At 40.8% G+C, this 27123-nt stretch overlaps 1 protein-coding gene across 3 annotated transcripts in view; it reads right to left on the reverse strand.

Annotated features, from left to right (window-relative positions):
- prickle2b (prickle homolog 2b) overlaps positions 1 to 27123 on the reverse strand; it is a 94520-nt gene that overhangs the window by 12654 nt on the left and 54743 nt on the right. For 2 of the 3 annotated variants that reach the window (XM_058074545.1, XM_058074547.1), the window contains one exon: positions 4331 to 4514. In XM_058074545.1, coding sequence (XP_057930528.1) covers positions 4331 to 4514 — 184 coding nt within the window. Of the gene's footprint in view, positions 1 to 4330; positions 4515 to 15422; positions 15875 to 27123 lie in introns of those variants that run through there. The other variant, XM_058074546.1, reaches the window with a different exon arrangement.

The following is a 27123-nucleotide window of genomic DNA, read 5'->3' on the forward strand; positions in this document are numbered from 1 at the left end:
ATCATTGGAATGAAAAGGTGATCGATACCATTTGACTGGGTCAGGACAATCTTAACAACCCATCTGTCAGTTCAATGGATCTACTGACTAGAGGCCATCAGCTTTGTCCTTGGCAATAACGCATTGTCTGTCACACACACACACACACAGATTGAATAAAGCCGCTTGACCACACCTCAACAACCAAGATTCCTTACACTACCCGACAACCTCCTCATAAATGTACTTCTCCAGATGTCAGGGCATCCGTTGCCGTTGCGGATGGATAAGGCATGTGTGTATGACACCAAAAGGTACGTACGAGTGCCATCGGTACAGACACGAGACGCAGAAGAAGATACAGCATAAAATACACACCCATCTGCGGCGAGAGTCAGGAGGGGGTGGCTCGTGATAATAACTGTAATCACAAGCAAATGAAACTAAACACAGGGCCCCCATATCTAACTGTACCAAAAGGAGTATTTTGAATGCAAAATGGCAGGACTTTACAGCGTAGCGACATGAGTGATGCTTTCACACAGCTGGTTTGTGTTGCAATTACTGACCAGACAGCGGGAGAAGATAGCAACCGGCACCGATACTGACAATCTCTCAACAAGCCACTTTACAGATGTTAGTGGACACGTTTTTATTATTGACAACACTGCACTGTTAAAAATAGGGTCAGAGTAGAAGTTCATGTATGTCACTCAAGGTACTATTAGAGGTACTACACTATTTTGCGTCTTTTTCACTTGGCTCTTTTTTTAACCACTTCAAAATTGTATCACGGGAAACGGCAAAAAAAAAAAATAAGCCACAGTTGGAACAAGACACGATAACTATGGACGGGAACTGCAATTACATGTCATTTGGTGGATGTTGGCCACGTGGGCAATGTGACAAATTCTGTGCAAGTGGGGACCGAGGGCAGAAGAAAAACAGACTACTGCAGCAAAGTGGAGACCAGGAAGGATAATTGTAACAACATGGTAACAGCACTAGAATTCATGTTTTGGGGGCATTTCGTGCAACATTTCGTGCAACATTTTCTTAACCAAATGATTAGGATGAAGAAGAAAATTTTGTTCCGAGGACCTTGTTGGTCGATGTGGGTGCCAGCAGTGGTGGGACGTTGACGTTATTCATTTTCTACCGCTTTTCCTCACAAGGGTCGTGGGGGGTGCAGGAGCCTATCCCAGCTGTCTTCGGGCGAGAGGCGGGGTACACCCTGGACTGGTCGCCAGCCAATCACAGACGTTGACATTATCCAAAAATGATTTTTGGATACCTTAATCCAAGTCTATCCAAGTCGTGATGCATAGGTTGGACATATACCGTAAATTCCGGACTATAAGTCGCTACTTTTTTCCCCAAACTTTCAACCCTGCGGCTTATTCAGTGATGCGGCCAATTTTTGTAATTTTTCTAACGGCCGCCAGGGGCTCTCTCGAGTAGAAAAGGTAAGATTAAGACCGGTGGAATATATGCGTCGAGGAAGACAGCAACTTCTTGTCTTGTGCATAAATTAAATTAGCGTGAACATACTCTCATCGTGGAAAATGCAAAAAGAAAAGGCATATGACGCAGCTTTCAAGCTAAAAGCAATCGATGAATTGACGAATCGATGGTGAGACGCTGGAAACGGCAGCGGGAAGAACTGGAGCAATGTAAAAAGACGAAAAAAGTAATAAAAGCAGGAAGTTATATCATTATTATTGTTAAGTTATATTATTAAAACTTTGAAAACTCTCTTTGTGTACCGTCTTTCTTTGTAAATATGTTTACATGCTTTAATGTGGGCACATGCGGCTTATGTACAGGTGCGGCTTGTGTATGTATAAAATCGGTTTTCCTCTAAAAATGTAGTGGGTGAGGCTTATAATCAGGTGCGCTTTATAGTCCGGAAATTATGGTACAACCTCACAATTCAGACTGCAGTAGCTAAGCAGTAGCATATACAAATCAGAGCCGAATTGCATTTGAAAAAAATTTGAATTTTACTGTTCACACTGACATAAAAATTCAGATACAGCTCACAAAAGCACCTTTGAAAAATGAGCTGTGCAGTCAAAAGGTGTGAATTGGTCTTTTCCAGAAGACAAAAAATGTAATTGTTCATCAAAACGAATTTGATTTTTGAAATATGTCAAAGTCAGTCACTTTGAAGACCAAAACATTGTACCCCAAAAAAGCAGGAGTATACGTTTTTGAGAGTGTAGCTAAACTCTACACACCAATAGGGCATCAACTCTCTAGGGAGAAACCTAAACCAACCATCAAGATCCTAGATATTAATCTTAGGTTCTCATTCTTCAAGATTGTGTACAAGAGGATGACATACATAATATGAAAATGAAAATCATTTATTACCAACACCAATAGCCTAGTATATGTTGAAATAATTCACATTTCAGTTCCCACTTTTGCCTGACCACTTGTAAAAATCATACTGCCCAAGACGAGAACCTAATTGACCTCAAGGTTGCGTCATGTGACCCAAGAGAGAAATGAAAAATGGCCTCTTGAGGGTGAAATCAGAGGGCTGCGCCAGCTCTGTATTGACTAGTTCATCACCCTGAGCTCATCAAGAAAACCAAAGTGGCTTCCATAAACACACCCACTGTCCAATAAAACCCATGCGTAGTGCTTCAATGAAGTACGTTAAAAGAGAATTTTCTTGGATGTGCACGGCGCCGTTTAACGTGTTTGTGTATCACGCAAGCAAAGATGAGCCGCCGTGAGGCTGATGAAACTTACTGTAAACATGTTTGCAGGCAGAATGAATTGGAGATTAATGTGACTGCAGGGGCGTCATAATCCTTGTTATCCTTTAGCCTGCAGGAGGCACAGCAAGAAAACTCTGGAGTTATTATAATATAGTGATAATATGTAGTGGAGTGCAACAACGCTAAGTCTTAGTTATATAAACTGATAAGCTATCTTGGTGCAGATCTATTTCAATTGGGATTGTGTTTGACACTTGACCAGGGGTGTCAAAACCGTAAAATCTTCAATGCCATTTTCTGTCAAGTGATCACACTGTCATGATCTCTTGATTGCAAAGGCATAAAAGCTTTCTCTCTTTGATGTTTGTTAAATACAAGGATTTAGCAAACATTTATATATTTATATATATCACTATATTGACACTTACTATGGTACCCATTATGTCATTGTATGGTCATATCACCTTGTACTTTGGTACGAGGTACATTATAAAAAAAAAACCAACAAAACCCCAAAACCTAAAAAAAAAGAACAAAAAAACCTTAAACTGTATTATAGAAGGGTGGCACGGTGGTCGAGTGGTTAGCGCGCAGACCTCACAGCTCGGAGACCAGGGTTCAATTCCACCCTCGGCCATCTCTGTGTGGAGTTTTCTCCGGGTACTCCGGTTTCCTCCCACATTCCAAAAACATGCTAGGTTAATTGGCGACTCCAAATTGTCCATAGGTATGAATGTGAGTGTGAATGGTTGTTTGTCTATATGTGGCTGGCGACCAGTCCAGGGTGTGCCCCGCCTCTCGCCCGAAGACAGCTGGGATGGGCTCCAGCACCCCCCGCGACCCTCGTGAGGAAAAGCGATAGAAAATGAATGAATTAATTAATGTATTATGGAAAAAGCAGGAAGTGAACAAATGTAACAGTTACTGATTGTAAAAGTACCAGATGGAGGGGTAGGATTTAATAAGCTTTGCTTCTTCCTACTCCTTTTGGACATGTGGAACTGTGAACTGATTATGTGATGCATTCAATTGTAATCTGATGCATGTTCAAATGAAATTAAACCATTACCATCTTTAAACAAGGTCAGATTGTTGAGCTGCATAATCAAGGCCTAAGCAAGTTGGACGCATTTAAAACGTCTTCAAATACCGTCACGGTTATGGAACAAGACAGTGGTCGACATGAAAAATGGTAAAAAAAAAAAATGCCTTGAGCTATAGGATCCGACTTTTGGGTACAACGCTTTTCTGTTCCAGCATGACTAAAATGCATGGTGGTATGAGTTTGGTGTGAAAGACCTCACACATCATACATATAAAATGGATACATACATATAAATGGATAAATGGACAAAAATAACAAAGTGGACACACAGCAACATCTTGAAGAAGATTTTCCCAGACGAGTGGAAGACATTATGTCTGCAATCACATGGCCAAATACTTTTGCCGCTTTAGCATAAAAGGTTGGCGTAGACTCACTGCTATCAATCTTTCTTTGTGAGATAATATTTTGCACTGGATCAGAAATTTACATTGTGCAGCTGTACCCAATAAAAACTACTAGTGAGTGTTTCTGATTGAGCAGTCAACCTTGTGTGTTTTTCGGTATAAGGTACCTGTTCGGGTTTGAGTCCTGGTGGCACCCAGGCGTATTCCTCCAGAGCGCAACCAGAGTCATCATCTGAAGTGGAGTTCCTCTGGAAGTCGTACATCAGCTTGGTGACCGTCTTCTCCATTTCCACAGGCATGGCGTTCACTGCATGCTCTTCTCGAGGACACTTACAATGCACGCAGATCTTCCTATCATTGGAAACAAAGACGGGAAAAAAAATGCCTTAGATTGCTAATGCATAGCGTACAGCGGATGCACAAATGTGGCCTCATGTGGCCTTTGTAGTGGATTTCATTTCAACTGTCGAGTGGTTAGCATGCAGGCCACACAACTAGGAGACCAGAGTTCAATTCCACCCTCGGCCATCTCTGTGTGGAGTTTGCATGTTCTCCTCATGCATGCATGGGTTTTCTCCGGGTACTCCGGTGTCCTCCCACATTCCAAAAACATGCTAGGTTAATTAGCGACTCCAAATTGTCCATAGGTATGAATGTGAGTGTGAATGGTTGTTTGTCTATATGTGCCCTGTGATTGGCTGGCCACCAGTCCAAGGGTGTACCCCGCCTCTCGCCAGCTGGAATAGGCTCCAGCACCCCCCTCGACCCTCGTGAGGATAAGCAGTAGAAAATGAATGAATTAATTCAGCGACCACACCATTAGAGTGGAAACATAGAGTGGATCATTATTAGTGTCATATCATGAGAAACATTACAGTCATAAATCATTCCATTCCCATCGTTTAAAAGCCTTTTTCCCAAGGAATCCATCTGTGAAAAACGTCAAATCATCCCACCTACTTGGTCGTCAGCACGGTTTGAAGCCCAGACGAAATTTCTGTAAATACCCTTTGACTTTTTCTTAAAACCAGATGGGGGGGCTTTACCCATAGGGGGAGTAAACTCCTCTTAGGTGAAAGGTCAAGGCCTCCCACAGCAGGTCTCACAGTAAAAATGTTGTGGCAGTGGATACAGGCGCTTAACAACCCTCGGAGGAACCAAGAACAAGGAATAATAGTCCAATGCAGCCAGTGACGGTGACGTAAAGCAGAATTGTGCACACCTAAGCACATTTTTAACACCGACCGCAATTAGCGCTTAACTCATTCGCTCCCAAACACATATTTATACGTCTTTTACATTTTTTTTTCTCCAAGAGAAGCACAAAGAGGTGATGATGCAATTGAGAATTAGGTACATTTACGTTTATTTTAATGTGCTAACATTAAGTAGCAATTAAAAAATAGTGATTGTCTATACTAATAAATGGACGGCACGGCGGTCGAGTGGTTAGCGTGCAGACCTCACAGCTAGGAGACCAGGGTTCAATTCCACCCTGGCCATCTCTGTGTGGAGTTTGCATGTTCTCCCCGTGCATGCGTGGGTTTTCTCCGGGTACTCCCACATTCCAAAAACATGCTAGGTTAATTAGCGACTCCAAATTGTCCATAGGTATGAATGTGAGTGTGAATGGTTGTTTGTCTATATATGCCCTTTGATTGGCTGGCGACCAGTCCAGGGTGTACCCCGCCTCTCGCACCAAGACAGCTGGGATAGGCTCCAGCACCCCCCGCGACCCTCGTAAGGAAAAAGCGGTAGAAAATGAATGAATGAATGTACTAATAAATCTGTTTAAGCCATTTAAATTGTTTTTCTTTTGTTGTAAACAACTCTAAGCAAGTTTTTTTTTCTCATTTACAATGAGAATTGATTAATTGTAAAATTGTTAACAATAATGACTTTAGCGCGTCTCTCAAAAGTGTAGCGCTTTTGAGAGACGCACAATGTGCTCAAATAAAAATAAACAAAAACTGCATACAGATACAGTAGGTTTGTCTTTGCCCTTGACAGCCCCCTCAAGCGGCAAAAACATGGAGACAATCTCATTATGTTCCCAGACGGACGCCTGTTTGTCTAACTCTCACAGAGAAGCTTAGAGACACTCGGCACACTGTTTGAGCAGCTCGGTGTGTCAAAGATGTAAAGTGCCCGAAGCATCCATGACACACTGTGGAGCGCGTCCTTAAACATACCTTTCCTCAAAAAGTCAAGCAGGTCGCGTCTTTTTAACAAAGCACCTGAGTGCGCTTTGGCTTAACCCTGATGGATGCCGATGAGAGAGAGCTTAAAGAAGTTTCAAAAGTATCCTCAAAGTAAAACCTTCCCGGAGGCATGTCGCAACTCGCCGTATGGCATTTGAGCCTTTAAAGGAAAGCATTCAAGTAGGTCGAACAGTTGGAGGGATTCTCTATCACCACTTGTGATTCCTTCCCGGCTATTACTGTCATCTCTCGTTTTCAACGGCACTGTGAGCCGATGCAGACATGTGTTGCCAACGCGGAAGGAAGGGCAAGCCACAAGATAACACCAAATGACAGCGTACATAAAAGTAAACCGCAAAACGGCCACTTGTGACTTGTGATGAAAAAAAAAGGCCAAGCTCAAACAATACAAGTCATTGGAAAGATGTCCAATGCATGAAAGCAAAAGAACAAGACGCTCACTGACAGCATGTCAGGAAGTCGTGGGCACGTCAGCTGTTTCTATTTCTGCCTTGGGGTCTTGGAGATATACAAATAGCCTGGGGGGGGCCTGAAGCAAAACATTTCACGATGCATTCCTTCTTGGAGGACAAATCTGTGTGTCCTGGTCTTCCAGGTTTGACCTCAGAGTCGACACTCACTGGCCCGTAACACCAGATGAAATTGACTGATTTTTCAAGGCACACAGAATATTGTGTTGGGCTACATATACATGGTACAGTAAACCTCGGATATATAGGAAATTCGCTCACAACGGACAGATAAAAAAAGAACCGATTTTTCTGTAATGCATTTCCAATAAAAATTCATTGCATATATCGAATTTTTTATAACGGATTTCGCCTATTTCGGACAAAATCTCCAGTCCCGTTCCAATGCATTTCCATTAAATTTCCCTCGCATGTAGTATCGGATGGCCGCATCGTGGCGCTCCGATTCGCCGAATCGTGACAGGCGAATCGTGACGACGTCATTTGCAGCGTTGCCTGCGCGTCCAGGTACATTGGAAACATAGTCAAGGAAGTGCCTTTTTATAACGGATAACATCCGATTTACGCATATACCGGATATAAATCCGATATATGCATAAAACGGACATTTTCTGGTATACGCATATAACGGATTTTGCTTATATCGGACAAAACCAGTGGGAACAATTGAATCCGATATATCCGAGGTTTACTGTATATACCAAACCAAAGATTAGACTCTCATCTTTCATTGGAAGAAGAACCTTTTCCTGTTCTTCAGTAATCAGCAGAACATAGGTTTCAGTAAAATATGAGTTCTCAGCAAAAAATGGAGGAAAAGGGCCTTTTGTGAAAAGATATATATAAATGTAGCCGTATAAAATAGCCAAAATGTCTAAACAATGATGCCACAACATTCATTCATTCATTTTCTACCGCTTTTTCCTCACGAGGGTCGCGGAGGGTGCTGGAGCCTATCCCAACTGTCTTCGGGCGAGAGGCGGTGTCCACCCTGGACTGGTGGCCAGCCAATCACAGGGCACATATAGACAAACAACCATTCACACTCACATTCATACCTATGGACAATTTGGAGTCGCTAATTAACCTAGCATGTTTTTGGAATGTGGGAGGAAACCGGAGTACCCGGACAAAAAACCCACGCATGCACAGGGAGAACATGCAAACTCCACACAGAGATAACCGAGGGTGGAATTGAACATGCCACAACATAAACAACTAAAAAAATGGCAGTTTTACAAGACAATAATTTTTTTTACAAACATAACACTGTGTGCACAAATGGCCGCATGTGCATGCATTAGATTTTGGATTTTCCCTAACAATGCGTAACCTCCTTCGCACAACACGGCTCCAAGCCTTTTCACTTCCTGGTTGCTGCAGAGTGCTCTTTTATAAAAAGGAAGATGCATGCAAAGGGCTTATAAAATACACTTATGACACCTTGTGGCCATATTTGTCATCTTAGAACTGAATTGCCTTCTATTGTTGCATCATCACCACTTCTCTTTTCATTAGTTTATCATTAGTTCCTCAGTACCTACTCTAAATGTGTGTCTTAGTTCCTCAGTAACTACTCTGCTCATTAGTTTGTCATTATTTCCTCAGTGAGTACTGTATTTTTGTGTACCTTATTGTACAGTGAGACCCATTTGGGCAAATACTCTGATGAAGGACAAAAACAAAACAAAACATCAAGCTTCAACACACCAAATCTTATAAACAACCTGAATTGCCAGCATTGCTACGACAACCAGGGTCCGGGGCTTGTTCCTATCATCGCAGTGTTTGCAAAGCGCAAACAGTTTGCCAGAGATAACTTGAGAGCTAAAGCAAGCGCCACAAGACAAGATGATACACGGATACAAGATTTTAACTTTACTTTTAGACAAGTACAATGACAGAATATACAAACTATATGACTATGTACTGCAAGTTTTCATTTCTATGTTACACTCTTCTGCACACTGTGTGTATGCTACCACCGGCTCCGCCTCCACCCACCAAGACAAAGAGACTGTATTACTGACAAAAGGGTTCACTCCGTTGTTCGATGGAACAAATGCACCAAGGTGCTGAAACCAATGCACGCAGTGAACCGTCTTCCTGCCTGTTTGGAGGCGGGAAACGAGGAAAACAGACAATGCATCCACATGTTTTGAAGCTGGAAGAATTATCCGCTTCATTTTCATTTATTTGTGTGATAAATGTATTTATTGTTGCCCCAGGTCTAGTGCCTATGAGAGTAGTTTATTACCGAGTGACAAATTATAGTCACATTTTAACCTCATGAGATCTTGTGACACTCCTACTGAGAGGTGGCAACACAAATATCAGCGCTCTCCGTATGCAGTGCAGTTCAAAGCCACAATACAACCACAATAATAAACAATTTGTTCAATTTATCCCACTCCGATAGAGAAAATATCAAAAAAGGATCCTGCCAGGATACACTGGCTTTGGGAATGTGGTTTTGTCTGCCACCACATCTGACACGGCAGAGATTCTTCAGTTATTAATATTTCAATAGGAGCATAAACCGCCTTCAACAGCAGAAAATACAATACTTTCTCAAAGGTTTGAATAAAGGAATTGGAATCGTCCGCAACCACGCTTTAGAGCAGGGGTCTCAAACTTGCGGCCCGCGGACCAAATGCGAGACACTAGTTTGAGACCCCCACCTTGATACCAAAGTTTAATGTTGAAATGACAGCTTAAAGCTGTGTGCACACCGGACACAATTAACATGATTTTGCCCCGCCCATACTGTTACCCTTTGGATTAGCAATGAAGCTAAAGGCTTATGACGCTGGGTACAAATAAATGCAGGAAATGATTTGGAATAAAACAGAAAATACACGTCAAGATAAAGCATCTCGTCAAACATGTTGTTAAAGTTACGACGCTGCTCCCAGATGGAACTGAGTACGATGCTAACTTGCTAATTGGGTCAAATTATTAAGTTTCATTAATGTTCATGTTAAAGGTTAAATAACTGTTAATACTGTACATTTGAATCTGAAAAAAAAATATTTCTCTACCAACTGTATGTGGTTTCTTACGTTTTTCTTATTTTCTGCTTTATTATTATTTTACTTATTTATTACTTATTTATTTATTTATTTATTTAAATTGCTTATTATTTTTTTTATCTTATTTTGTGTATAGAAGCAAAAGCATTGAAGATAGTTTTTTTTATTGATTTTTTTTTCCAGTTTTTAATAAATGCGGTTTAGGTTTTTTTTTTGAAAACCTGATGCGGCCCGGCTTCACCCAGAACCTAGATCCGGTGGGCCCCCAGGTAAATTGAGTTTGAGACCCCTTTAGAGAGTGTATAGTACATCAGGAGACAAGAGGTGTGACCTTTACAGCTACACCCTTCTACCATCAACAACCCCCTCCTCCAGGTCCAGATGTTTGATAACCATCCTTCAGTGTTTCACCTGGCAAACATCTCCTCACCACATGAGTTCTGGCAGAGATCCTGTTGGCCTTCTGAGGCCTGTATGCGAGCCCCCCCTCCCCGGCCCTCCCCTCATCCTCATGATTTACAACAGCTTCACACACATGCTGGATTTCTCCTCCACTGAAACTCAAAACCAGAGCTTCCTCTTATAATCTACATGATTTCAATTAGCAAAGGTTTGCAGACTCGGGGTAATACAAGTGAAATTTACATCCCGCATGCCGAAAAATGACTAAAGTGAGGTCAAGTGAAGGAAGTAAAAAGGCTTGTTTCACTTTTAAATTTGGCTCAAAGTATATGTCCCCCGGGAGGAATTTAACATACAGCCCTATGAATCATGCAATATGCGCAGATTTAATAATTCACACAGAACATGGAATAGCATGGAATACAAATAAGGATGCTACCGTTCAATTCAAAATCATCACATCCTGGTTTTGTTGTGTTCCAACTTAACCTTGCCATCTGAATTTGTGCATCCTCACGCGACATGGGGTCACAGGGGGTCATGTGTCACATGACCATTCACCAAGGGGAGTCACTGAGAGGTCTGTCTGCTCTTCAGATGACATCCATTTCCTCTTATATGTCTGCTCAAGCGACACAATTAAAAACAGGTTCGATGCCCCCCAAAGATTAGCCATTTTTCTTTGGGTTTTGGGCGGTGGTTTTTCAGTATCGTAGGTCACTGCAAACACCATGCGACATTGAACGCATCAATCAGAACAAATAACAAAGGAGGAGAACGAGGATCTACTACTTGTATTACAAATGTTATTCAAAAATGACCAGAATGAGGACTAAAAAAATGTCATATTTGGGTTTGATATGACCAAGATCAAAAAGCAGGAAACTTGGTAGCAAACGAATACTTCGAAAAATAGGTTGTGACCTATAAAGGTCTCAACTTGACCTAATTCGACTCCAGATCTAGGTGGAACATTGGATCTATATTCTACAATGGTAGATGAGCCTCTTGTCATCAACTTTATGCTTTTATCTACATTGAACGCATCATTCAGAACAAATAATAAAGGAGGAAAACAAGGATCTACTACTGGTATTACAAATGTTATTCAAAAATGACCAGACTGAGGACAAAAAAAAAGTCATATTTGGGTTTGATATAACCAAGATCAAAAAGCAGGAAACTTGGTAGCAAAAAAATACTTCGAAAAATAGATTGTGACCTATAAAGGTCCCAACTTGACCTAATTCGACTCCAGATCTAGCTGGAACATTGGATCCATATTCTACAATGATAAATGAGCCTCTTATGCGACTGAGTTCTACTCTTGTCATCGACTTTATGCTTTTGCTATAATACTGTCATTTCAAACTATAATGATATCACAGCAAGGTCAAATGAAAATTATAGTTTAAAATGACACCATAAAAATCATAAAGCCGATGACAAGAGGGGAGCACAGAGTCGAGTACAGCTGGTCTCAAACTCCAGCCAAGCCTTTTCACTTTTGTTTTTGTTGGAATAATTGTTGGAAGAGGAGAAGCACATATTTCCTCGTTAATGTGTTTTCCCTTTTGGTAAGTGCAACATTTATATTCGCAGTTTTGAAGATCTGTTGCATTAAGTTTTACCTGTCCCCGGGATTGCATGTCGACTTCACAGCCATTAGGATTTAGTCACAGCTAAACATTGACTGGAGGTGTTCCTGACAAGAGTCAGACTTGACAAAGACGTTTTCCATTAGTGGCCAATTAGTACGAGCCAGATGCAATGTGTTTCTGAGGCCAGTGATTACGCCGCCATCCACCTGTCATAACTCATTATTGAGAGACAAAGTCCTGTCCTCTTATTAGTCTACCCCTGGGGACAACCATCTAAACAAAAATGATGAAGGTTATTTAGGACCCTTTTGACTTTAAACCAAAACAGCATGCCTCACTAATGTCACACATAAAGCTCATTTACCTGCTCAAAAGAAAACAAGTCAGTTTCTGTGACTTTTAATGACTTTAATGGCGTCAGCAGACTTGACTGGAATAGAGTTTGTAAAATGGGTCGGACAATAGAAAAACAAGCCATTCTTGGCTCTTACAAACAATCTATTGTGTGAATCAACTGGATTTGCCTTGACAACTTGACAAACAATGTGCTATTAGCCCAGGACAAATTAATGAATGATATTCCCAAAAGCAGTAATAAGTAAACAAACATTCATTCATTCATTCATTCATTCACCCTGGACTGGTCGCCAGCCAACCACAAGGCACATATAGACAAACAACCATTCACACTCACATTCATACCTATGGACAATTTGGAGTCACCAATTAACCTAGCATGTTTTTGGAATGTGGGAGGAGGAAACCGGAGTACCCGGAGAAAACCCATGCATGCACGGGGAGAACATGCAAACTCTACACAGAGATGGCCGAGGGTGGAATTGAACCCTGGTCTCCTAGCTGTGAGGTCTGCGCGCTAACCACTAGACCGCCGTGCCGCCAAGTAAACAAACAGTATAGTTCAATTTAGAATGCTGTTGTTGCATTTCATCCTCGAATGTTGCCTCGGTTACCATAACAACCGAGTCATACTCTCTCCATTGCACCACCAACTTCAATTGCTCAATACTTATAAGGTAAAGACAAGGTAAAAGATAAGGTAAAAGATAAGGTAAAGACAGAAGCATTGATGTCCATCGCTTAAGCATCATTATCTATAGAAGTAGAGGTAGACTGGAGTCAGACCACTTCCTTCAACAGAATGTTACTGTCAAGGTCTACAGCACCTTCAAGCAAACAATGAATATAGAATATGCCACATATACAGAATTATTACCATGCATTCAATTATTTGATTAACAATGCCCAAACCGTATGACAAACTTATGATACTTTAAGTTATACTTTTCAAACTTGCACTCTTCATGGATGAACTTGATGTTCATTGAGCTAAGAGTTTGGTACTCATGAGTTTCCAATCACGGGTCAATCACGGGTTGTTCACAATCACAGTTTTCACATTAGAAAACAATGTTCAAGTCCGAAACACGAAAAGCAACAGTAAATATATGATCCATAATTTCTAACTGATATTGCTGGGTTAGATATTCCGTCATTTTCATTTTCTTTGCCCCACATACTGTATTTACCATTTAGGGACACGGCTGTAAATATTTCTTATTATGGGTTCTTATTCACTTATTATTATTCACAGTGTTTACATGCAATTGCATTATGGGTCATATGCAATCTCTTTAACCGAACTGAACAAATCCTGATGACATACTGTTTAACTACGGATTGTTAATCACAGTCTTAGCAAACTGCTACACATCCAGATCGTTCCTATGAGTCCTACATTAAGATTGAAGGCTCGTCTTCGGTATCTCATGGATGAAACTCATTCATTCTGCTGTGCAAGGTCAACGACTCCCGGGAGGCCGCACGTCAAATTCAGGCAAACTTTCAGATACAGTACAGTGGGCTGCCGTCATTGAGATGAAATTCCATTACTTATTCAGCGAGTGCCAACTTCTTTCCCTATTGTGGGAAAAGAGGAAGTCATAGACCAGCCTCCAAGGAAACCTCACACCACAACAGGCTGCCTGCTAACTGCCTGCCACAGGGATGCATCAAACAGAAGCCACCCAGTGACTAAAACTAATTAAACACTTTAAAAGGAAACGATCACAGCATATCCACCCTATTGGAATATTTGGCTGGAACCATTTGTCAGTAGTTAGGGGGGGATAGGCAATAACAAGGACTGAAATAAATAATGGCCGTCTGTCAGTTGAGATATGCAGAGTGAAGCTGCTAAAGCATTTGTTATCAATACTTGGGTTCGGACCGGTGTCTCTCTGATGACTTAATTGGCAACATTGATCCCTCCTGCTATATCCTATTCTCTGGTATACCAGGTACGGAGTGGTGTGTTAGGAAGCAGATGCTATCTGCTGGCTGGAGTTGGAATGACATGCTACATTCACAAACAGTCCTATTATAATGTGTTTATGAGAACTGAAACAACTGAAAACTACATACATCCATTTTTTTATGCCGCTTATGGGGTCACGGGTATGCTGGAGCTTATCCCAGCTGTCTTCGGAGACATAGGGTACATCCTGGACTGGTCGCCAGCCAATCACAGGGCACATATAGACAAACAACCATTCACACTCACATTCATACCTATGGACAATTCGGAGTCGCCAATTAACCTAGCATGTTTTTGGAATGTGGGAGGAAACCGGAGTACCCGGACAAAAAACCCATGCATGCACAGGGAGAACATGCAAACACCACACAGAGATGCCAGAGGGTGGAATCGAACTCGGGTCTCCGAGCTGCGCGCTAACCACTCGCCCATTGTGCAGCCCGTTATTATTATTGACTAGCATTATTAGTTTTTGCCAAGGATGACAGAATATAAGTTGCTAGTATAAGCTAGTCTCCTAGCTGTGAGGTATGCACGCTAACCACTCGACTACCGTGCAAACCACCCTGGTATCAATGAAATCAATATTTGGATCGATACGCCCATCTTTATAACTCAGGACTAGAGTCTGCAAGAAAAGCGAACAGAGATCCATCTACATGTTCTTCTGTCTGGTCCGGTTCTATTGGTCCTGGACTGCACTTCGACACTTAACCAAAGGAACAGAACTATCAGAGCAAACAGATTTTAACCGGAACAAAAACCGGAACAAAAACGTTATGTACTGACAGCTACTAAGCAATCTACCAAGGTCCATAAGGTAAAGAGGCGACACAACAAAAGACGATGGGACTGGAGAGCGCACAGCAGCTTGATCATTGCGCTCCGGGAGGGGGGGACACCAGTGAAAACACGTCAACTCAGGGAAAGCTGCAGCTTTACATCTTATATTAAATCTACATCCAAAAAACAATCTTAATTACCAGCAATACAATGTATTTTTTTCAGGACAGACACTTCAGGTTCGCAAAACAGCCCGTTAAGTTTATGTTTATATAAATATAAAAGTATAAAACGTATTTAAAAAAGAGCATAAAACGTGTCCTTCCAAAACTACCTAATTCCTCGAACGCCTCACCTCAGCAGTCCTAACAGCTCCAAATCACCAAAAAAAAAACGGGTTGAGAAAGTGGTTACCTTTTTAAACTGTACGGCTGAGTGAAGCCAGAGTCTTCCACGTCTTCCTCATCGCACCACAGAGTTTGCCACGAAACAGCCGCTGCGTGGTGTCGGTACCCCGCCACTATATCTATCCCCTCCGTGAAGAAAGCCTTTTGTCAGCCCGCTGAGAATTCACATTCACTGCAGTCACTCAGGAACTCGGAGCGTGTCAAAAGTCCAAAATGGAGCACCAGCAAATCCAGAAAAAGACCGAAGAATCCGAAGAGTTTTAAGTGTTTCCACTCCCAGGAAATATAACTTAAATATCCTCCGTATAGTTCAATAATATTAGTGCTTTGAGGACTATATCCACGCGGGCTCGCAGTGCGTGGAAGTCAGTGACTCTCTGCTTAACAGCCCTTTAATTTTTAACCAAACACAAGCTAGAAAAAAAAGCAAAGTCATTTCCGGTATGGGCCTTCAAAATAAGAGTTCGAAGGGACGCCTTATTGTAACAGGTTAACACCAATGCATACCGTTTGTTTGTTTGTTTGTTTATATCATTGTATGTAAATTGATCTGAAATTACTTTCTCCAATATAAATGTTAAAGTATAACTATGGGCTCAACCAATACTATTTTTCTAATCATGTGACAAAACACCTTCTGGCAATAAAAAAAATAAATATATATATATACACACATAATATATATATATATATATATAAATAAAAAATATTATTAATATTATATTATTAAAAATAATATATATATATATGTATATCTATATTTTTTATGTATATATATATATATATATATATATATATATATATATATATATATATATATATATATATATATATTTTTTTTGCCAGAAGGTGTTTTGTCACATGAACTGAACTACTGTAAATACCACCATACTTGTCAGAACAAATTACTTCAATTTTGACTATTTTCTTGATAAGTCAATGAACAAGTAGTGTCTCACTTCCTGTAATATTCTTTTTCTGGTTACATTGTCACAACCCCACACACACATATATGAGCACTCGCTACTTTCCCTCCTGGCTAATATCCCAGTGTGATGTCAGCACGTCCATGTCCCAACACTGGTATAATTAGCAGCGTAAGCAGTTGTGCTCTGACATAATTTGCATGTGAATCAAACTATTTCCCCAAATCAAATGCCCTAAAGCAAGAGGAAAAAGAGCTTGTGAGTAGTAAGAGGAGCCACAGGGTGCTGACCTGCATGGGGGAATGAGGAGGTGAGTTCCTGTTAACAAAACAAAGCTGTTTAACATAAGAAACAGACATTAGCTGAAGAAAGGACAAAAGGCTTACCAGACCAATGAAAATACACTGAATGAAAAACAAATGCAAAGCCAATATGTGGAATACAAGACGTTCTGCGACTTGTATCCTTAAAAGGGGTAGACAGACGGAAATTTGAGCTGATAACTTGGAACAGTTGTCAATAAGATGGTAAGGAAAGGCAACCATTTTCTGTTAATGAAAGTTTTAGATATGTATTTCAAAGACCAAATTTCTTTAAAACGTCACCTGCAAAGCTGCAAGTGCTCCGGTGGTTTGATTCATTCTCTCTACCTTCCAAATCCTCTCTTCCGTTGTGTTCCTGTTTCGGTTCTCGATTGGATCGCTCTCTCACATGTGGTGAAGCAACCCTCGCTATGCTCTTTTACTCATCTCATAATTGTGCACCCACTGGAAAACTAGAACATGAATTACAGCTCAGGCTGTACTCCAAGCCTCCCCGCAGGACCTTCCAAGGAGCTCAAAGTGCCGGTGTCCTGTGCTTGAAGTCACCACAGATTTGGTTGGCTTGGTTTGGGGTCAGTTATATTGTCAATGAGTATTGATATTTTGCCAGGGCAACTATTCCGCTGCTATGAAAAAAAACATAATAAAGGAATGGGGTCTCAAACACGCGGCCCGCGGGCCAAATGTGGCCCGCAGGACGCTAGTTTGAGGCCCCCGCCTTGATATGAAACTTTAATGTTAGTGCGGCCCGCGCAAGTTTGATATGGATGCTGTATGGTATCATGTACCCAGAAAAAATTATTACATTTGATTAATGTTCATGTTAAAGGTTAAATAACTGTTAATAGTTTTCCTCCCTATCCGTGTGGAAGTGGTAAGTTTTTGGCTTTTTAAGTTTAAAGGAAATAACTTGGAGGCTACCGTTTAGGTCGCTAGCTCTCTAGTTTGCAAGTTAGCATGTGTCTCAAGACCCTGCCGTTGCGCAATATGTTGTAAATAAAAAGAGTATAAATGTGACTATAGTCGTGTTTTAATGTTAAGACCCATATTTGGAAAAAGGCCGTAAAAAGGCCTTCGGAAATTCACTTATCACACTCAGGTCAGGATAAGTGTAAATGAGACTATAGGGGTGTTATTTCCTGTCCAGAGTGCTCTAATAATGTTAAAACCCATATTTAAAAGGTCGTAAAAAGGTCTTCTAAGCTCTGAGAAAATATTCCTTTCATGAATAATGATTCCTACTCCACGGAAATTCACTTATCACACTCAGGTCTGGATCAAATTAACCGTGATAAACAAGGGATTAGTGCATTGAAGGAAGATGGCTTACACTTGTGTGCCAATATCAGTATAGAAATGATATCTCATATGTCATTTATATGCCAATTTCGGCTCATAATGGTTGGAACATCCCTACATATTACTAAGAGCATGCCGGTGACCAAACATCCGTACAATACTAAAATAAAAGAGTGGTAAAGTACTTTTCCCAACATTGAATAAGTAAACAAGTCAGTAGAAAGCGTTCAGCAGTTTTCCGAACCAAACACTGGCGGTACACACGAGCTTAACATTCAGTGAAAGTTGTCTTTATTGGGGCGTTGGATGGTGCGGTTTTAAAATAAACATCTTAACCTCTTCTACTGCCATGACATATTAGCACTCGGGTCCAACTTCTTTACACAGAAAAGAGATTTATTGAAGCAGAGCACCATGGACTTACTATAAGCTCTATTGGAACCATGTTCACAGCAGATAAGTGGCCATTATTCAAACCATGTTGAACATTAACTGGATTAACTCTGCATGGTTAGACGGGTGAAATTTGTATTTGTAAAAAAAAAAAAATAGGGAAAAGTCAAGGGAATGAGGAGCAACCGTCGTTGTTCAAAATCAAATTAGCTTTGAAGTTATAAAACTCACACAGACAAGTTTTGTCGAGACTCATTCAGTCAAACTGGGGTTAAATTCAAGAAAGAAGAAGAGAAAGAAGTACGAAATCTGGACGATTCGTTTCCAGCAAGAAGAGCTACAGCAAGGAGGTGACCTTGCATTGTGTTTACGCTTAGGGACTGGATCCATTTCCAACGCTCGGCCTCACTCACATTAAGGAGAAAAACAGCCCCCTATCCTCCACCTTGGTCCATCCATCAGAACATCAGCCTCCTATGCAGACAACCCCCTCCAGGGCAGCAAAGCTCAATTTCAAGCTTGCTGTGCCCAAATCGTTTTGCCTTTTTTTTTTTTTTGTCAGTTCTAGTGTACGCTAATTCAAAGCACAACTAGGTCAAACGACTGTAATGGTTGCTACAGGATGTGGAAATGATTAGAGAAAGAGAATATCCGTGAAAGAGAAGTTGTTGCAAATAAAACAATCATAAAGCAATCCCACATATTCACAATCCCTCCAGACGTATCAATTGTTTTGGAATTTTGACCATTTCTTTACAATTCTTATGTGAATCTATTTCTTTCTCTTTTCTGTGCATTATAATGGCAGAAAAAGGGGCGGCATGGTGGTCGAGTGGTTAGCTCGCAGACAAAGGTTCAATTCCACCCTCGGCCATCTCTGTGTGAAATTTGCATGTTCTACCCCGTGCATGCGTGGGTTTTCTCCGGGTACTCCGGTTTCCTCCCACATTCCAAAAACATGCTAGGTTAATTGGCGACTCCAAATTGTCCATAGGTATGAATGTGAGTGTGAATGGTTGTTTGTCTATATGTGCCCTGTGATTGGCTGGCCACCAGTCTAGGGTGTGCCCTGCCTCTCGCCCCAAGAAGACAGCTGGGATAGGCTCCAGTACCCTCCGCGACCCTCGTGAGGAAAAAGCGGTAGAAAATGAATGAATGAATGAATAATGGCAGAAAACTATATAACTAACTATAACTATCATATGAGCTAGCTAACAATGCACGTCATTGGGACACACCTATTTCGCTTATGCTACATTCGTCAATAACAGCAGCGACAACACTTATGATGCCTGCTCTTTTTGGGATGGCTGTGTCTTCCAGCACAGAACTGCTGACAAACAAGTATCTTGTTGAGAACTTGCTAAATATAGTTTTACATATAGCTGTGTCGCTTTGTTGATATACAAGTCTATTATGTAAATGGAACATTGTTGGTGTTTTTTTAATTAAATAATCATTGCAATCAACTGAATTAATTATTTAGTTCCCGTGAATTAAAAACGCAATATGGAATAGTGAAGTGAAAGTCTCAGTTCAAGGAAGCTGAAGCATTTTTATCTCAAGCAGCGTGCTAGTTTATGCATGCCCTTTCCATTAATGGTTCAAGGTCAACCTTTTAGTTAAATAAACTCCATCGCTAGAAACAAGCTACATTTAAATATTTATCTTAAGATGACTTGTGTGGTAGAGCAGTATCAGTCCAGGAAATAAAGTTAGTCTTGAGGCCATTGGATCCCACCGGAACCTTTAATGGACATGATCCGGGTATGGAGACTTGTGTGAAAATATGCTATCAGTTTAGATTGCGGTTTTTACAGTCTACATAATTCAAGTGGATGGAATAGAAAGAGTCTATCTGCACATTACTAACTCCTCATGAGACCATTCATTGTTTATGTGTGTGGCAGTGAGTAATTAATGACTAAATGACTCGGATGGATTTGATTTGTTACATCTACACTACAATGGGAGTGCTAGGATTCTTTAAAAATATGTAATTTGCAGCTGAGTTAAAGATAATTAACATGTGATAATTGACTGGTGCACCCCACTCAGTGATAATTTGCTCCAGCGCACCACTGTGCGCAGATGATTTGGTAATTTGGTAGACGTGGCGGCGCACCACGGGAGGCGTCCACATTTTCAGTTTGGCACAGTGACAATTTTGTGACAAAACAGTGCGCTAAAAGGTGCCCTGAAAGATCGGCAACTCCGATCTGGTGTTTTCGGTGCAGGCGAAGCGCACCCTGCGCAGTGGTAAATTGGATCCAATCCCAAACATCCAATCACTGTTAGCGCAGACTTTGTGGAAACAGATAAAACGACCCATTAGACAACTAACTAACTAAAAATTACAAAGTGCACTGGCCACGCCCTGTTGGCACGGCGCACCTGCACTGCGCTGCAGTAACCTTAAATGTTCATTTAGCCCATTCATTTATCATGTAAATGTATTTGTATGCATTTCAATTTGTTTTTTGCATGTAAAACGATAAAATGTGAAAAATCTATTTGGTTAGCGACCGCTTTGATTAGAGTCTGACCTTCTGGAACAAATTAATGACGGTAACCAAAGCTCCACTGTATGAGATAAATATCATTGCTCTGTAGAATATTATTCCTGAATGATTATTTGATGATTTAATGCGTGAAAAGCTGTCAGGCAGTTTCCCAACATGAATTTTCCTCCATGTGTGATTACAGTTTAAACTGAGAGGCATGAAGCCACATGATGTTGATCGTTATCACTGAAGACAACAATGCTTTCTTGTCCCCCCCCTCCCCTCTTGGTGATGATGGGCACTGTACAGCAGCTTCCATAAGCTTAAAAGCACATATTTCTTCACATGAACGTTCTTCACGTTCGCTTACTGATGAAACCACAAGTTCTGAGAGAACGTGTTTTAAACATGATGTCATCTGGAAATATTGGCTGAGCACATTCTCAAACCAGTGGGAAACCATTTGCTCTCATATCATTAGATGTATTACTTAGGCAATGAGGACATATTATTATAGTGTATATATGTTGGAAGTACAGGGTCAGGCAAAATGATCTGACACATTTGTAGGTTAAATAAAAGGTAATTTTTTTTTTTTCGAAAAGTACATATAATGCCATTGTTTTTCGTTTTTTTTTCAGTTGCTGCCATGAATTGGACTGGTGAGCATTGCGCTTTCATTGTGGAAACGTTTATCAAAACAAACTAATCTGTAACTGTGACACAACAAGCGTTCCGTTTGCACTTCAATCTCGGTAGACGTGATCCCGTACCAGTTCCAAACACCATCTTGTTATGGGTCACCAACTTCAGAGCTACTGGATCTGCATTGAAACGAAAATCACATAATAAAAAAGAATGGAATTATATGTACTTTTGGAAAATAATAACTTTTACTTTATTTGCCTTTTATTTAACCTACAAATGTGTCAGATCATTTTGCCTGACCCTGTATAATGACTGGGTTGCTTTATTACATTCATCCAGAACTATGTTAGTAAACAATTTATCCTGTTTTTACGAAGATTGGGTCTGGTATTCTATTACAAGTACACGCAAATTGTGTAACTGCAACTGATACTTTTACTTTCACGAGAAACAGTAAAAGATGTCATAACCATTTGTGTCTACAGGATGGAGTAGGTTAGCCTTTTCTGGACGCTCTTGTTTGGACTGTAAATTAAGTCAATGATTAAATGAACTACCAAGTTAAACAAATATCCTAATCTAGTCATACTGCCTGTCATCTTGACTGCTAGTCATCTCACCACAACTCAATGCGGACCTCCTTGTCTCATCCCGATTATCCAGCAAAACAAGATGGCCATCTCTCCAGTCTGAGTGTGTTTATAGAAGCAGGACACCAGAGAAAGGAAGTCAATGAGTTGTGCGAAATGAAAGACATTATCTCGGAAAACACATCTGAAAAAATATTGAATACAAGCAAATCTGCTTTCAGACAAAGAGTGCCAGTTAAGATAATAGACTATTAAAACCCCATACATTCAAAAGGGGGGCCGCCTGTGGATACTCATCATGTGTCTGCAGCTGATGGCCTTAACCTCTCAGTAGTGATTAGTCAATAAAGCCCCAGGTTCACCATCTTCACCGGGCCATAGCAAAAGTCTGTCAGGCCAAGCAAATGACAATTTATCTTCCAATCCATATCCTCCGCGGGTCCCTGAAGACTCCATGAGGCGATGGCTGTGCGAGCTCGATTGGCATGTGCATGGCAAGTGGGAGATCTTGTCTCCAATCGCCCTTGTGTTTGGATAAACAACATTCCCAGATGACAGAGGTTTGATTAAATAACACCAACGCTGATTGGATAGAATTACTTCGGGATGAATCAGTGCTGCAGTCAAGTGTAGTGAATATGACCCAAGCTACAGACCACAATAATGTACCCTGGAGGGTTATTAATCCCTTTTGAAGCCAAATGCCCGTGAGGTCCTATAATTTGGAAACAATACAGAGGAAAAATACATCTCTAAGCTGTCGTCATGCAACATATTTATTCCGAGTGTACTCATTCATGATGTAACGCTTATCCTCACAAGGGTCGTCGGGTTTGCAGGAGCCTATCCCAGCTGTCTTCGTACGAGAGGCAGGGTACACCTTGCACTGGTCGCCATCCAATCACAGGGCACATATAGACAAACAACCATTCACACTCACATTCATACCTATGGACAATTTGGAGTCGCTAATTAACCTAGCATGTTTTTGGAATGTGGGAGGAAACTGGAGTACCCGGAGAAAACCCATGCATGCACGGGGTAGAACATGCAAATTTCACACAGAGATGGCCGAGGGTGGAATTGAACTCCAGTCTAGCTGTGAGGTCTACGCGCGAACCACTAGATCACCGTGCAGCCGATCCAAGTGTCCTGGAACTCAAAATATCTTAAATCAGTGAGCATCAAATTATTAACTTTATGTGTTTGTTTTGCTTTTTCTGTGGCTTTTGGGCAACACATCAGCGTGTCGGCAATAATATAATGTTGCATAAAAATGACTTTCTACAGGGGCGACACAGTGGATAAGTGGTCTCTGCACATTCCAAAAAACATGGATGTTAATTAGCGACTCCAAATTGTCCACAGATATGAATGTGAGTGGTTATCTATATGTGCAATTGGCTGACGACCAGTCCAAGGTCTACCCCACCTCCCGTCGAAAGTCAGCTGGGATAGGCTCCAGCATACCTCTGCGACCCTCATGAGGATAAGTGGCATAGAAAATGGATGGATGTGTGAGGCATGTGTGAGCTAAAAGGTGCTTGTCACTGCCATTCTTCCATAGAGGAAAAGCCATTTTTTTAAATTTGATTTTACATCAGCAGCACTGCATTCAAGATATTTTATTCTCTGCCGAATGAATGCATGAATTTGACTGCCAACATGAAGGATTATATACCACCCAAGCTCACCAGGAGATGATCATACTTTTGCAACAAAGTACTAACTCAGAACTTATTTTCTTGTCATTCTCTTTTTAAATTTGTCATAGCTTTTCCCATCATGCACAATCCCTCTGTTGCTTTTAACTTCCGAACTTACTGCCGCTTTTCCAAGTTCCCTTTTAAAGGCATGGCCCATTAAGAGGCACTGAAAGAGAGCAGGAGCTGGAGAAAGTAAATCAACTCGACCCACTGCTGTTTACAGACCCGACTGGCTGCTTGGGCCGCTGTTTATTTGAACTGTGCACCTCCGTGTGCAGTGTGTGTGAAAGGAAAGTGTGTGCAAAACACAGAAAGAGAGAGCATGTGTATTGCAAAGGTGAGGGTGTAGAGAAAAAAAGAGAGAGAGAGAGAGAGACCGAGAAAGAGAGAGAGAGAGGGAGGGTCCACACAAAACCCAGTGTCTTGCCCTGCAGTTTCTTTCACACATTTCACAGCGTATTCATTTGCCCCATGGGTTCCCGGCACTCCTCTGGTTCTTCATGTCACAGATGGGCCTCTGTGTAGACCAGTCTGGCCTGTACCACTCAAAAACAGACTTTTCACACCCGGCGTGGCACAGCAGACACAATAATGTCCTTCTGCTGACCCTCACCTGACATCACAGCCTCATTCATATATAAAACACACACACACAATGAAGCTGGACTCGAACCCTAGTGCATACAGTACAATGTATTTAAGGCTTGAGTTTGGATTAATGAGGATCACCAGTTTAGGTCAGGGGTCTCAAACTCAATTTACCTGGGGGCCACTGGAGCTAGGATCTGGGCAAGGCTGGGCCGCATCAGGTTTTCAAAAAAACCCCCAAAAAAACGCATTTATTAAAAACGGAAAAATATACAAACTTTTTCAGTGCTTTGGTTCTGATTTTCTACAAGAAAAGCTCTGATAAAACATTCTACTGTTCTCAAATATCTTACTTTTTATTTTTCTGCACAAAATAAGATGAAAAATAAATAAACAAATCAAAAATAAATCAGTAATAAATAAATATAATAATAATCATAAAACGGCAAATAATAAAAACTTAAGAAACCACATATAGTTGGTGCGTAGACAAATTATTTTTTTCAGATTAAAATGAACAAAGCATTATTAGAGCCCTGTAGACATGACAAAACACGACTATAGTCACATTTATACTTTTTTTTATTTACAACATATTGCGCAACTGCAGGGTCTTGAGACACATGCTAACTCGCAAACTAGAGAGCTAGCGACCTAAACGGTAGCCTCCAAGTTATTTCCTTTAAACTTAAATAGCCAAAAACTTACCACTTCCACATGGATAGGGAGGATAACTATTAACAGTTATTTAACCTTTAACATGAACATTAATCAAACGTAATAATTTTTTCTGGGTACATGATACCATACAGCATCCATATCAAACTTGCGCGGGCCGCACAACATTAAACTTTCATATCAAGGCGGGGGCCTCAAACTAGTGTCTTGCGGGCCACATTTGGCCCGCGGGCCGCGTGTTTGAGACCCCTGGTTTAGGTTTAGGTCGCACACATATACGGTATATTTATATACAGTACATAGCAGAATGACTTTATTGTAAGGTCAGTGTGGGATCAGCTAAAACGTTTATGGGTGGGGTAAAGAAGAAGAAGAAGACCGGCGCATCAATGAAGCCACTGTTTAAAGACGTACACTGTGGGAGTGGAAGAGCACGGAGGGATATGAAAGGCTGCCAAGTATTTAGACATGAGAATAAGGACACATGCTGAGGAGGAAAACACACATATGCAGAGACCATGAGAACCACAATGTTGGCCTACTGTAAAAAAAACAACAAAAAAACAACGCAACTTTTCAACTGTTCACTAGCCAGCAGTTCAGGCTCTACATTAGCCCTCACAATGTACAGGGAAAAATACTGATACTGTGATATTTATTATATTTCCCTATTCATAGTGAGTCACAATTACAGCAACGCATCACAGATCAACTGCTGAATGTCAACTGAGGAGTGCCTCTTTTATGAAATAATGATATATATACAGTGATTTAATTCATTACACCCATTTATTTATCCAAGCAGACATCCTTCCAAAAAGTAGTCTGTATTTTTTATACATAGAAAAAATTCAGACCTACTTTCGCTCATAGGATGTGCTACTGCCTCAACTAAATAGCAGTACAAGTCGACCAGGGGTCTCAAACTCAATTTACTTGGGGGCCACTGGAGCTCGGGTCTGGGTGAGACTGGGTCGCATCAGGTTTCCCAAAAAAAAAAACGCATTTATTAAAAACAAAATTTTTTAAAAAACTTCGCTTTGGTTCCGATTTTCTACAATAAAAGCTCTGATAAAACATTCCACTGTTCTCAAATATCTTACTTTTTATTTTTCTACACAAAATAAGATGAAAAATAAATAAACAAATCAAGAATAAAGAAAATCAATCAATCAGTAATAAATGAATAAATAAAATAATAATAATAAAACGGCAAATAATAAAAACTTAAGAAACCACATATAGTTGGTGGGTAGACAAATTATTTTTTTTCAGATTAAAATGAACAAAGCATTATTAGAGCCCTGTAGACATGACAAAACATGACTATAGTCACATTTATACTCTTTTTATTTACAACATATTGCGCAACTGCAGGGTCACTCGCAAACTAGAGCGCTAGCGACCTAAACGGTAGCCTTCAAGTTATTTCCTTTAAACTTAAATAGCCAAAAACGTACCACTTCCACACGGATAGGGAGGATAACTATTAACAGTTATTTAACCTTTAACATGAACATTAATCAAACGTAATAATTTTTTTCTGGGTACATGATACCATACAGCATCCATATCAAACTTGCGCGGGGGCCTCAAACTAGTGTCCTGCGGGCCACATTTGGCCCATGGGCTGCGTGTTTGAGACCACTGAAGTAGACTAATGTATGCAAAAGACTGCAGATGAATACTGAAAAATGGCACAGTATTGCAACAGCCTGGCCTTTCTAGCTGTATTGGATGGGGTAGTAGCTGCACTCCAATACACATTTTTGTTAACTAGATAAAAACCCTAAGAGACAGTGCAGACAAACAATGATGCATAAGCATGCTCTGTGTGATCTGTGTGCAAAAGACACGAGCACACAAGCTCAGACCGACACGACCACGCAAACAAGCATGGTAGTGTCTTTCTAAGCCACTGTTCTTGGAAAGCCATCAACTATGAGTAACACAAAACAGAGCGACACACTAATCTGTGAATAGACACTACTGATACCCGCCATGTCTAATCTCATCACAGCACTGTAGCCTGAGTATGTGTGGTGCTTGTTCT

Source organism: Doryrhamphus excisus, chromosome 1, assembly GCF_030265055.1.
Source record: "Doryrhamphus excisus isolate RoL2022-K1 chromosome 1, RoL_Dexc_1.0, whole genome shotgun sequence".
Classification (NCBI taxonomy): Eukaryota; Metazoa; Chordata; class Actinopteri; order Syngnathiformes; family Syngnathidae; genus Doryrhamphus; species Doryrhamphus excisus.